The following is a 13,489-nucleotide window of genomic DNA, read 5'->3' on the forward strand; positions in this document are numbered from 1 at the left end:
AGCCTTTCATGGTGGGAAAAGAGATGGCCCTTTAAGTGCTAAATACAAAAAAAAAACACAATCAAAACATTACTTACAAAACCAGTTTCAACTAGATCCTGAGAAAGCCTGTCCAAAGTCACTTTTTGGCTCAAGTCATAACTATTAAGTGGTTTAACACTTACTTTATATGACCTAAAACTTTGCCACCCTGAAGTACATTTTTAGTCCGCAACTTACATTTTTTCAGCAGGGTATCATCCTACATTACAAACAAGCCTCAACACACCATTCTGAGATAAATGAAACCCTCAGAATCCGCCAAAATGAGCAACTTAGTCATGGACGAAATTGTAGGTCAAATGTGCTATTACTGAACAGATAAAAGTTTTAGAAAAGTTTATCACATAACAAGCGTTTGATGTCAAAGAACTAATGACAAGACAAAATAAGAACTGTGGCAAAGTTCTCAAACTCTGACTAGAGGTCACGCATCTTGCTGTGGAATTCACACATCCACCTGATCTATTCTTTGTGCTACTCAAAAGTGAATCTCTAGGACCATTTCACATGTAAGCAGGACATGCACTGTTACCATGGCAACCATGGCAACTATCAGGGACAGATCTTATCATTAGGCCTACTGCCTGACTGCCATGGTATGTTTGCTTAAGTAAAAATCAGGCATCTGATGTCAATGTTTGCATTCATGTCTGAGTTTAGTCTTTCACAATCTCATGCCATCTCATGCTGCCTGGCGTCTTGTGGACAGTCCGGAATTGGAGCAGACAAAGTTCCAGAACAACAACCACATATACGTTTATGCCTCTCACGACTGATTGGCTATCACTACCTGACATGCATGGAAAGTTCAGTGGGGTTAGAGTGATGAGGCAGAAAGTGATGTCAGGAAACATAACAACACTGTTGGGGTCACGGTGATGAGGCAGAAAGTGATGTCAGGAAACACAACAACATTACTGGGGTCACAGTGATGAGGCAGAAAGTGATGTTTGGAAACACAACATCATTACTGGGGTCACAGTGATGAGGTATAAAGTGATGTTAGGAAACATCAATACTGTTGGGGTCACGGTGATGAGGCAGAAAGTGATGTCAGGAAACACAACAACACTGATGGGGTCACAGTGATGAGGCAGAAAGTGATGTCAGGAAACACAACAACACTGTTGGGATCATGGTGATGAGGCAGAAAGTGATGTTAGAAAACACCATGTCAAGCTTGTCTAGTAGTGTAACTGAGGTAAAGCGAGGGTAGAGAGTGGCACGTGCGCTGTACGGAGTCTAGGGTACAACTTATATTCTGTTGTTGTATTTGCAACTTGTGATCAGCTCCGCTACCTGACTGTCCACAAAATGCCTCGTCTGAAATGCTAGACTAGTCACAGCCTCTACATACTTATTAACATAGTACCTAATGATGGCCTAACTACTGTCTTTCATCACATGGAGGAAATTTTGGCGGGTGGCATAAAGCCCGCCTCCCCTAGGGCCCGGAGAACCACCCTGCCTGAGGGACGGATGGTGACCCAGGTGATGCTGCCATGATTCAGAGACATCCTCAGCCAACCCTCGGGCGGGAACTGGAGAGCTCTGCAACAAACACATAACAAATCTCTGTTATGATTTTGTCTGGTTGATTTTCACGTCAATTCATTTCACTGAGATTTCAATATTATTGGGTTATTGTAAATATTTTTGTACATTACGGACTGGTATTTTATGATCCCATGCTGATCTGAAAATCAGTAATGGGCGAGATGCCGCACTGTAGCCAAAGCATAGAACTGCAACAAAGTTTTGCTTACCTACAGACGAAGTATCTTATAACATTAGCATGACACACAATAATTTCATAACTGTCTGTTGTCTGATCTGGACTAGCTCTGTGAAAGTAATGTCGGAATGCTGCCTCTATCCTCGCTCCATCTTCAAAAAACTGCTGAAACCAGAGAGAGACTTCTGAGGTCAAATCACAAGCAAGGTTACAAGCAACAGACAGAGACAAACTACTGAGGTCACATCACAAGGAAGTGACACAGCATCAAACTACTGAGGTCAGGTCACAAAAAAAAGAAACAAAGTACCGACGTCAAATCACAAAGAAGTGACAGTCAAACTACTGAGGCCAGGTCACAAATAATAGACAGAGACAAACTACTGTGGTCACATCACAAGGAGTGACATAGCATCAAACTACTGAGGTCAGGTCACAAACAAGAGACAGAAAAAAAGTACCGAGGTCAAATCGCAAGGTAGTGACTCAGAGTCAAAGTACGGAGGTCAGGTCATAAACAAGAGACAAACTAATAAGGTCAAATCACACACAATAGACAGACATAAACTACTGAGGTCATAAACAAGAGAAAGAGACAAACTACTGAGGTAAGGTCACAAACAAGAGACGAACTACTGAGGTCAAATCACACATAACAAAGAGAAAGAAACTACTGAGGTCAAATCATGTAAAACAGACAAACTATTCATGTCACACGATATATAACAAACTAATGAGGTCACATGATGGCATAACAAACAAAACACAGACAAACTACTGAGGTCATATCACGCAAATAGAAAAACTGCTGAGTTTTGAAGACTTCACGGTGATACGTGTACTTGGGCGTAGCTTGCAGTGCAATGTGAATACTTGTAACATTGTTTAAATCAATAATTTCCCTTTGGTATGGCCTGCACAATGTTTGGAAATTTAAGAGAGAAGCATCTGGACCAGTGAATCCATGAATGAAGGTTCATTGCATATCACTCTCTAGATTTGAAGACAAACATGTATATATTGAAAGAAGCCAAATAGGAACTGTAATCTGAGAAAGTACACGGAAGTCAAAACGTCAAGTCATGTCACAGGTATAAGCCACAATCTACATACAGCCTTGAATAAATGACGCAATGTATTAAACTTCATTCATTTATTCCTCTGAATGCTGCTTTACGACAGTGGTTAGGACAGGTTCCGGCGGAAACTCACAACCGTTTTTCCAGCGTAAACGAGGCCTTAACCCAGGATATCCTATCTCAATTTTCAGCCAAACAGCACTGGTCCTGTATCAGTTGAAAGATAAATGTGTGACATTCAGGAAATTCAAGATGGCCAACAGCGGCCATGCTGGATTATGTACTTGTACAGAGATGATCATCAACCCCAACTGTTCCCTCACTGGATTATGTATTTGTACAGGGGTGATCATCAATCCCAACTGTTCCCTCACTGGATTATGTATTTGTACAGGGGTGATCATCAATCCCAACTGTTCCCTCACTGGATTATGTATTTGTACAGGGGTGATCATCAATCCCAACTGTTCCCTCACTGGATTATGTACTTGTACAGGGGTGATCATCAATCCCAACTGTTCCCTCACTGGATTATGTACTTGTACAGGGGTGATCATCAATCCCAACTGTCCCCTCACTGGATTATGTACTTGGACAAGGATGATCATCAACCTCAAATGTCCCCTCACTGGATTATGTACTTGTACAGGGGTGATCATCAATACCAAATGTCCCCTCACTGACTGGATTATGTACCTGTACAGGGATGATCATCAATCCCAACTGTTCCCTCACTGGATTATGTACTTGTACAGGGATGATCATCAACCCCAAATGTCCCCTCCTGGATTATGTACTTGTACAGGGGTGATCATCAATACCAAATGTCCCCTCACTGGATTATGTACTTGTACAGGGATGATCATCAACCCCAAATGTCCCCTCACTGGATTATGTACTTGTACAGGGATGATCATCACTCCCAACTGTCCCCTCACAGGATTATGTACTTGTACAGGGGTGATCATCAACCCCAACTGTTCCCTCACTGGATTATGTACTTGTACAGGGGTGATCATCAATCCCAAATGTCCCCTCACTGGATTATGTACTTGTACAGGGGTGATCATCAACCCCAACTGTTCCCTCACTGGATTATGTACTTGTACAGGGGTGATCATCAATCCCAAATGTCCCCTCACTGGATTATGTACCTGTACAGGGATGATCATCAATCCCAACTGTCCCCTCACTGGATTATGTACTTGTACAGGGATGATCATCAATCCCAAATGTCCCCTCACTGGATTATGTACATGTACAGGGACGATCATCAATCCCAAATGTCCCCTCACTGGATTATGTACTTGTACAGGGACGATCATCAATACCAAATGTCCCCTCACTGGATTATGTACTTGTACAGGGATGATCATCACTCCCAACTGTCCCCTCACTGGATTATGTACTTGTACAGGGATGATCATCAATCCCAAATGTCCCCTCACTGGATTATGTACTTGTACAGGGGTGATCATCAATCCCAAATGTCCCCTCACTGGATTATGTACTTGTACAGGGATGATCATCAATCCCAACTGTTCCCTCACTGGATTATGTACTTGTACAGGGATGATCATCAATCCCAACTGTCCCCTCACTGGATTACGTACTTGTACAGGGATGATCATCAAAACCAACTGTCCCCTCACTGGATTACGTACTTGTACAGGGATGATCATCAACCCCAAATGTCCCCTCACTGGATTATGTACATGTACAGGGATGATCATCAATCCCAACTGTCCCCTCACTGGATTATGTACTTGTACAGGGATGATCATCAACCCCAAATGTCCCCTCACTGGATTATGTACTTGTACAGGGATGATCATCAATCCCAACTGTCCCCTCACTGGATTATGTACTTGTACAGGGATGCTCATCAACCCCAAATGTCCCCTCACTGGATTATGTACTTGTACAGGGGTGATCATCAATCCCAAATGTCCCCTCACTGGATTATGTACTTGTACAGGGGTGATCATCAACCCCAACTGTCCCCTCACTGGATTATGTACATGTACAGGGATGATCATCAATCCCAACTGTCCCCTCACTGGATTATGTACTTGTACAGGGATGATCATCACCCCCAACTGTTCCCTCACTGGATTATGTACTTGTACAGGGGTGATCATCAATCCCAAATGTCCCCTCACTGGATTATGTACTTGTACAGGGGTGATCATCAATCCCAAATGTCCCCTCACTGGATTATGTACTTGTACAGGGGTGATCATCAATCCCAAATGTCCCCTCACTGGATTATGTACTTGTACAGGGGTGATCATCAATCCCAACTGTCCCCTCACTGGATTATGTACTTGTACAGGGATGATCATCACCCCCAACTGTTCCCTCACTGGATTATGTACTTGTACAGGGGTGATCATCAATCCCAAATGTCCCCTCACTGGATTATGTACTTGTACAGGGGTGATCATCAATCCCAAATGTCCCCCTCACTGGATTATGTACTTGTACAGGGGTGATCATCAATCCCAAATGTCCCCTCACTGGATTATGTACTTGTACAGGGGTGATCATCAACCCCAAATGTCCCCTCACTGGATTATGTACATGTACAGGGGTGATCATCAACCCCAACTGTCCCCTCACTGGATTATGTACATGTACAGGGATGATCATCAACCCCAACTGTCCCCTCACTGGATTATGTACTTGTACAGGGATGATCATCAATCCCAACTGTCCCCTCACTGGATTATGTACTTGTACAGGGATGATCATCACACCCAACTGTCCCCTCACTGGATTATGTACTTGTACAGGGATGATCATCAACCCCAACTGTTCCCTCACTGGATTATGTACTTGTACAGGGGTGATCATCAATCCCAAATGTCCCCTCACTGGATTATGTACATGTACAGGGATGATCATCAATCCCAACTGTCCCCTCACTGGATTATGTACTTGTACAGGGATGATCATCAATCCCAACTGTCCCCTCACTGGATTATGTACTTGTACAGGGATGATCATCAATCCCAACTGTCCCCTCACTGGATTATGTACTTGTACAGGGATGATCAATCCCAAATATCCCCTCACTGGATTATGTACTTGTACAGGGATGATCATCACTCCCAACTGTCCCCTCACTGGATTATGTACTTGTACAGGGATGATCATCAATCCCAAATATCCCCTCACTGGATTATGTACTTGTACAGGGATGATCATCACTCCCAACTGTCCCCTCACTGGATTATGTACTTGTACAGGGATGATCATCAATCCCAACTGTCCCCTCACTGGATTATGTACTTGTACAGGGGTGATCATCAATCCCAAATGTCCCCTCACTGGATTACGTACTTGTACAGGGACGATCATCAATACCAAATGTCCCCCTCATGGGATTATGTACCTGTACAGGGATGATCATCAATCCCAACTGTCCCCTCACTGGATTATGTACTTGTACAGGGATGATCATCAATCCCAAATGTCCCCTCACTGGATTATGTACTTGTACAGGGATGATCATCAATCCCAACTGTCCCTTCACTGCATTATGTAATTGTACAGGGATGATCATCAACCCCAACTGTCCCCTCACTGGATTATGTACTTGTACAGGGATGATCATCAACCCCAACTGTTCCCTCACTGGATTATGTACTTGTACAGGGATGATCATCAATCCCAAATGTCCCCTCACTGGATTACGTACTTGTACAGGGACGATCATCAATACCAAATGTCCCCTCATGGGATTATGTACCTGTACAGGGATGATCATCAATCCCAACTGTCCCCTCACTGGATTATGTACTTGTACAGGGGTGATCATCAATCCCAAATGTCCCCTCACTGGATTACGTACTTGTACAGGGACGATCATCAATACCAAATGTCCCCTCATGGGATTATGTGCCTGTACAGGGATGATCATCAATCCCAACTGTCCCCTCACTGGATTATGTACTTGTACAGGGGTGATCATCAATCCCAAATGTCCCCTCACTGGATTACGTACTTGTACAGGGACGATCATCAATACCAAATGTCCCCTCATGGGATTATGTACCTGTACAGGGATGATCATCAATCCCAACTGTCCCCTCACTGGATTATGTACTTGTACAGGGATGATCATCAACCCAAATGTCCCCTCACTGGATTATGTACTTGTACAGGGATGATCATCAACCCCAAATGTCCCCTCACTGGATTATGTACTTGTACAGGGATGATCATCAATCCCAACTGTCCCCTCACTGGATTATGTACTTGTACAGGGATGATCATCAACCCCAAATGTCCCCTCACTGGATTACGTACTTGTACAGGGATGATCATCAATCCCAACTGTCCCCTCACTGGATTATGTACTTGTACAGGGATGATCATCAACCCCAACTGTTCCCTCACTGGATTATGTACATGTACAGGGATGATCATCAATCTCAAATGTCCCCTCACTGGATTATGTACTTGTACAGGGATGATCATCAATCCCAACTGTTCCCTCACTGGATTATGTACTTGTACAGGGGTGATCATCACTCCCAAATGTCCCCTCACTGGATTCTGTACTTGTACAGGGGTGATCATCACTCCCAACTGTCCCCTCACTGGATTATGTACTTGTACAGGGATGATCATCAATCCCAACTGTCCCCTCACTGGATTATGTACTTGTACAGGGATGATCATCAACCCCAAATGTCCCCTCACTGACCTCAGGTCAAAGATAGAGTATTAACACCTATTTTGAACTTTACTGGTTGAAAACTGTTTGATATGTCTGGTTCAAAAAGGGGACATAACGACCAGGAAACGCAAGATGGTCCTCAGCAGGCTTGATTATGTATTCGGGGTGATAAAAATCAATCCCGAACATATCTTGACTAACCTCAATGCACTATGTAACCATGAACATGACTGGTTGGAAACTCGCACAGAGAAAACACAATGACATGAAAGCAATTAATACTGAGAGAAAAACAGAAATAGCTCAATAAAAATGTTACAGTTGGACGCTTCATGAAGTATGGGTTGGGTTATGCCCAGCCAACATATTTTTAATGACAGTTCCAGCTGGCTTAAAACACAAATGTAATGAATATATGACAGTACTTGGGGTAAGTTGTAAATCTGTTAGAAATCCTTATTTTTCAAAAACAATAGACGCTGACACCCAGTCACAGTTCAAGACAATCAAACCCACACAAATGTGTAAAATATGTAAAATGTACAAGAAAACTGGAAGAAAATAAAATATTCTTCTTTAAATTAGCATTTTGCAAACACATTAACACACACTGCCAGGTGCAAACTAGTTTGTAATACAATAATAAATGTAAACTGTCTTCTTCGTAGCAATATTAAGCATACATGTATAAACTGAGTGAAAGAACAGTATTGATCACAACTCACCTGTTTCTCAGGTCTCCAGCTGCCCAGAGGGGGCTCAGGTGGGATAGGGGCACCCTCTCTCAGCAGGTCACTTCTCTCTACAGGCAGGTCTTTAGGCAGGGATTTCAGGATAATGTCAGCAGTCTCCACAGCTCTGGTCATTGTCGAGGAAACCAGCTTCAGATACTGCTTGTTGAGAGCCTGAAGTCTTAGTCCTGTCAACTCTGCCTGCTCTCTACCTGTCAGTGAATTGTCGATTGATTAAATGATGAACTGATGAGTGAACTGACTGATTGATTGAATGATGGACTTACTGAATGATTATTTATTTTCTATTTATTTATTTGATTGGAGATTTACACTGTACTGCAGAGTATCTGAAAAATATGAAGGTGTATTTGACAAATATGATGGTGACCCTGCATCGTGGTGGGAAGAAACCTAGTACTGAATGATAGTGGATTGAATGAAATAGAGAAGTTGTTGGATTTGTTTGACTGAATGACAAAATGGTGGATTGGTTGTATGACTGGTTTGATAGATAGAATGATGTACCAACTGAATAATGGACTGATCAAATGATGAATTCTGACTGAACTATAAATTGACTGAATTATGAATTTCTGGACAAAATGATTGGCTGATTGACTGAATGATTTTTTATTTGATTGCTTTTTTATGCTTTAAAGAATATTTCACATAATGTTCGCAACCAACATTACGGTGGGAAGAAACTGGATAGAGCCTGGCAGAAACCAGCGACCATCCGAAGGTTGTTGGCAGGCTTTCCCATGTACAGCCAGAGAGGAAGTCAGCATGGGCTGGACTTGAGCTCACAGCGACTGCACTGGTGAGAGGCTTCAGGGTCATTCTGCCCTACTGGCACGTTGATTGATTGATGGATTGATTCAATACTTGACTGTCAGATTGGTTTGCTGGAATGATGTGCTAACTGAATAATGGATTGATTGACTGCTTGAATGATTGGCCAATGTACTGGTTCAATAACGGATTGACTGACTGCTTGAATGATTGGCCAATGTACTGGTTGAATAATGAATTCACTGACTGCTTCAGTGATTGGCCAATATACTGGTTGAATAATGAATTGACTGACTGCTTCAATGATTAGCCAATGTAATGGTTGAATAATGGATTGATTTACTGCTTGAACGATTGGCCAATGTACTGGTTGAATAAAGAATTGACTGACTGCTTCAATGATTGGCCAAAGTAATGGTTGAATAAGGGATTGACAGACTGCTTGAATGATTGGCCAATGTACTGGTTGAATAAGGGATTGACTGACTACTTGAATGACTGGCCAATGTACTGGTTCAATAATAGGTTGACTGAATGCTTGAATGATTGGTCAATGTACTGGTTCAATAATGGACTGACTGACTGCTTGAATGATTGGCCAATGTAATGGTTGAATAACGGATTGATTGACTGCTTGAATGACTGGCCAATGTACTGGTTGAATAATGAATTGACTGACTGCTTCAATGATTGGCCAAAGTAATGGTTGAATAAGGGATTGATTGACTGCTTGAATGATTGGCAGATGTACGGGTTGAATAATGGATTGACTGACTGCTTGAATAATTGGCCAGTGTACAGGTTCAATAACGGATTGATTGACTGCTTCAATGATTGGCCAATGTACTGGTTCATTAATGGATTGACTGACTGCTTGAATGATTGGCCAATGTACTGGTTCATTAATGGATTGATTGACTGCTTCAATGATTGGCCAATGTACTGGTTCATTAATGGATTGATTGACTGCTTCAATGATTGGCCAATGTACTGGTTCATTAATGGATTGATTGACTGCTTCAATGATTGGCCAATGTACTGATTCAATAACGGATTGATTGATTGCTTCAATGATTAGCCAATGTACTGGTTGAATAATGGATTGACTGACTGCTTGAATGATTGACCAATGTACTGGTTCATTAATGGATTGATTGACTGCTTCAATGATTGGCCAATGTACTGGTTGAATAATGGATTGATTGACTGCTTGAATGATTGGCCAATGTACTGGTTGAATAACGGATTGACCGACTGCTTGAATGATTGGCCAATGTACTGGTTCAATAACGGATTGATTGACTGCTTGAATGATTGGCCAATGTACTGGTTGAATAATGGATGGACTGACTGCTTCAATGATTGGCCAATGTACTGGTTGAATAATGGATTGACTGACTACTTGAATGACTGGCCAATGTACTGGTTGAATAATGGATTGACTGACTGCTTGAATGATTGGCCAATGTACTGGTTCAATAACGGATTGACTGACTACTTGAATGACTGGCCAATGTACTGGTTGAATAACAGACTGACCGACTGCTTGAATGATTGGCCAATGTACTGGTTGAATAATGGATTGATTGACTGCTTCAATGATTGGCCAATGTACTGGTTCAATAACGGACTGACTGACTGCTTGAATGATTGGCCAATGTACTGGTTCAATAACGGATTGACTGACTGCTTGAATGATTGGCCAATGTACTGGTTGAATAACAGACTGACTGACTGCTTGAATGATTGGCCAATGTACTGTCTGAATGAATAACATACCCAGTTTCGTCAGGTACCTCATCTGATCCGTCTCCCCATCCAGATTGTAGTTTCCATGACGTATGAGTATCAGATGTCTTGTCGCCTTGGGGGTGTTCTTCATGACCAAGTTCTCATAGTCCTTCTGCTGTTTAGGATCAGGGTTGTCTTTAGACACTTTAACCAGGGAATCTGGTTCTCGTCTGTCAAATATTATGATATGCAGATATATTTGTGTTAATGGTAATGTTGTGGTCTTTATTATTCACAAATAACTACACTGTAGGTGATATAAAGAAAGAATTACTGAAGGGTTACAGGAAACATGTTTTTGTGGTGTACATTTTCGACATGTTGAGGGCAGCATACCAGGAAGAACCGAGTTGCAGGTTAGTAAATGGAAGAGTACAGATCTGTATTTCTGAAAGCTAATCTGGGAAGAATGAAACAGATCTTAGATCTATGTGGTGCATAGCTTTTTTATTTCCTTATTGATGTGTACAAACATGACAGAACTGTTTTATGTCAGTACCTACAACTGAGAGGCTTCTGTGCATACCCTGTTGCTGTAAATAGTAAATTAATTAAATTAATTTCATCAGCATGTCTTCATATTGTCAAAATGTAGACGAAGACGGGCATAACTCTGTAAAAGCCATCTTCAATACACTTCTTCAGGTAGCATTCTATTTCTAAACTCAAGAAAACTTAGAGAATTAGACAAAGCGATTAATTAAGTCAAGGAAAATGTTTTTTCCACTAAGTAAACTGTTTTAGCTGTGACAGATCTTTGTCTACAATGTGACGCTTAATGCCATCCTTTCAGTGTCACTCCTAACATAGAACACCAAACCATATGTACCAGCCACTGAACCAGTTTATATGTATTACTAGATGTATTTATTGTATTTATTTGATCTGTGTCAATGTATCAGGCCAAACCAGTGAAGGCAGGGCAGGGGACACACCTACAACCTTCGTGATCAGCATGTTCAGGGGAAAATTGTCTGTGATGAGAACAAATCTTATAGGTATACAGGATCGCCACTGACTGGCTGACAGAGAAGACAGGGTTTCCTGGGCTCAATTTTGTCGCCTTTGTCATGCTTGAATAAATGTACCATACCTACAATACAACTTCGGCAAGACAAAGCCTGGACTTGTCTATCTGAACTTCTCAGACCAACCAATCAGAATCGATTCTGTATTCCTTTAACTTCTTGAGCATAATGAGCAATGAAGCACTTGTAAATAAACCATAAACAACGTCAAATAAACAAATACAAAAATAAATCCTAAGTTACACCGCCGAGTCACATTTCCATGTATAGACTGAATAGTTGCATTGCCATGTATGTAGGCCAAGCCTCGGTGGCAATAAACATTTGACAGCCCCTGAATTCATGAGGTTTTACCAGATACATGATGTTTATCGGGGACCAACATAGTAACAGGCAACTCCAAGAAAAACAGGCCAACTCACTTGTCCCAGTTGGAGTCCCAAATGATGCTGGGTTTGAAGTTTGTCGTCCATGACGTGGCCGCTATTCTGTCTTCAGGGCTTTTCTTCTGAAGGTAAATGGCCACTAAGGCTCCTGTGACAGCACTCACCCCCACAACCACCTTCCCCAGCCCCTGGGCTCGTTGTCTCCAGGTCATTCTTGTCCCACACTGATCTAATTTGCCCCTACAGCACTGGGATCAAAACAAATGTACCTTTGGCTGGTGAATTTTTGAGGTATAATTCTTAAAAACATTCAGAATTAAGAATTCTTCTTAAAATGTAATGTGCTATATCATTATGAAATAGATGTAATTCATGTGGTGCAACCCCAATAGCACATGCTCCTCCTCACAGGGTCTCTGTCATAACCACAAAGTTTCATGAAAATCCAATGTAGACTGTAGAAGGAGATGCACTGAAGTCCCTATTCTATCTTTAAAGTAGAACCCCAGCAATGGACCTTATAAACTGCACATAGATGCTTTTATGCTGCCTGAATTGCATCCGATCGTTTAAAGCGTCAAAAACGGAAGAAAACCAGTAGAATTTGGTCATCAAACATCAGAAAATCTACTCCACTGCGATCAAGCCACCACTGACATTATGACGTCACGGCGGTGAATTCCCGGCAGGCATGTGAGGCTTATTTGTGTACAGCACAGATCACAGGAAACAACCGCTATAGTCTACTTTTACACCTAATTTCATGATTATTCCATGCCCAAGTGTGGCTCTGCAGCTGCAGCAACACAACGCAGGGTACTGTAAAGTAATATACGTGGCCTAAATGCCACACATTGAGAAAATCTGATTGGACCACATCTCATCAAAAACATCCTTTGATCACTGAGGACATGATTTTAAGTCGTGTGAGATTTGCTCATTCAGCTACTAACATAACAGGCCAATAATCAAAACTTATAACTCCTCCAAAAAGCCAAACAAAAAAAAAAATATGGCTGCATTTTCACCGCAGAATGCAGAAGTTCTTTAGATACTTACTTGTTTCAAATAGCAGGCCGTGACCCAAACAGTAAGGAGCCTCTAGCCTGTGCCTTACAACGGCCACGGGGCACCAACTCAGTGCACACTTAGCCTTCAGGCTGCTGTGCATGTGTGATTTCACCGTTTCTTAAATCCTAATATTTTTTATGAATC

The 13,489-nt window shown here is 41.9% G+C and overlaps 1 protein-coding gene across 1 annotated transcript; it reads right to left on the reverse strand.

Annotated features, from left to right (window-relative positions):
- Positions 1-500: 500 nt before the first annotated feature.
- On the reverse strand, positions 501-12,498 carry LOC135476758 (serine/threonine-protein phosphatase PGAM5, mitochondrial-like). The gene is made up of 5 exons (XM_064756884.1): positions 12,311-12,498; positions 10,849-11,030; positions 8,269-8,486; positions 1,809-1,942; positions 501-1,593 (listed from the first exon to the last, which is right to left on the reverse strand). The coding sequence occupies exons 1-5, from the start codon at positions 12,484-12,486 to the stop codon at positions 1,443-1,445; spliced, it is 861 nt and encodes a 286-aa protein (XP_064612954.1). The 5' UTR covers positions 12,487-12,498; the 3' UTR covers positions 501-1,442.
- Positions 12,499-13,489: the final 991 nt, after the last annotated feature.

The sequence above is a fragment of the Liolophura sinensis genome, chromosome 10, assembly GCF_032854445.1.
Source record: "Liolophura sinensis isolate JHLJ2023 chromosome 10, CUHK_Ljap_v2, whole genome shotgun sequence".
NCBI lineage: Eukaryota > Metazoa > Mollusca > Polyplacophora > Chitonida > Chitonidae > Liolophura > Liolophura sinensis.

Bases quoted from the DNA above. Each gene is read 5' to 3' on its own strand.
- LOC135476758 (XM_064756884.1), bottom strand. From the start codon at position 12,486: ATGACCTGGAGACAACGAGCCCAGGGGCTGGGGAAGGTGGTTGTGGGG. The intron at 11,031-12,310 runs GTGAGTTGGCCT...AATATTTGACAG, and splicing joins TGGGACTCCAACTGGGACAA to ACGAGAACCAGATTCCCTGG. The intron at 1,943-8,268 runs GTGAGTTGTGAT...CTCTGGTTTCAG, and splicing joins GCTGGAGACCTGAGAAACAG to CAGTTTTTTGAAGATGGAGC.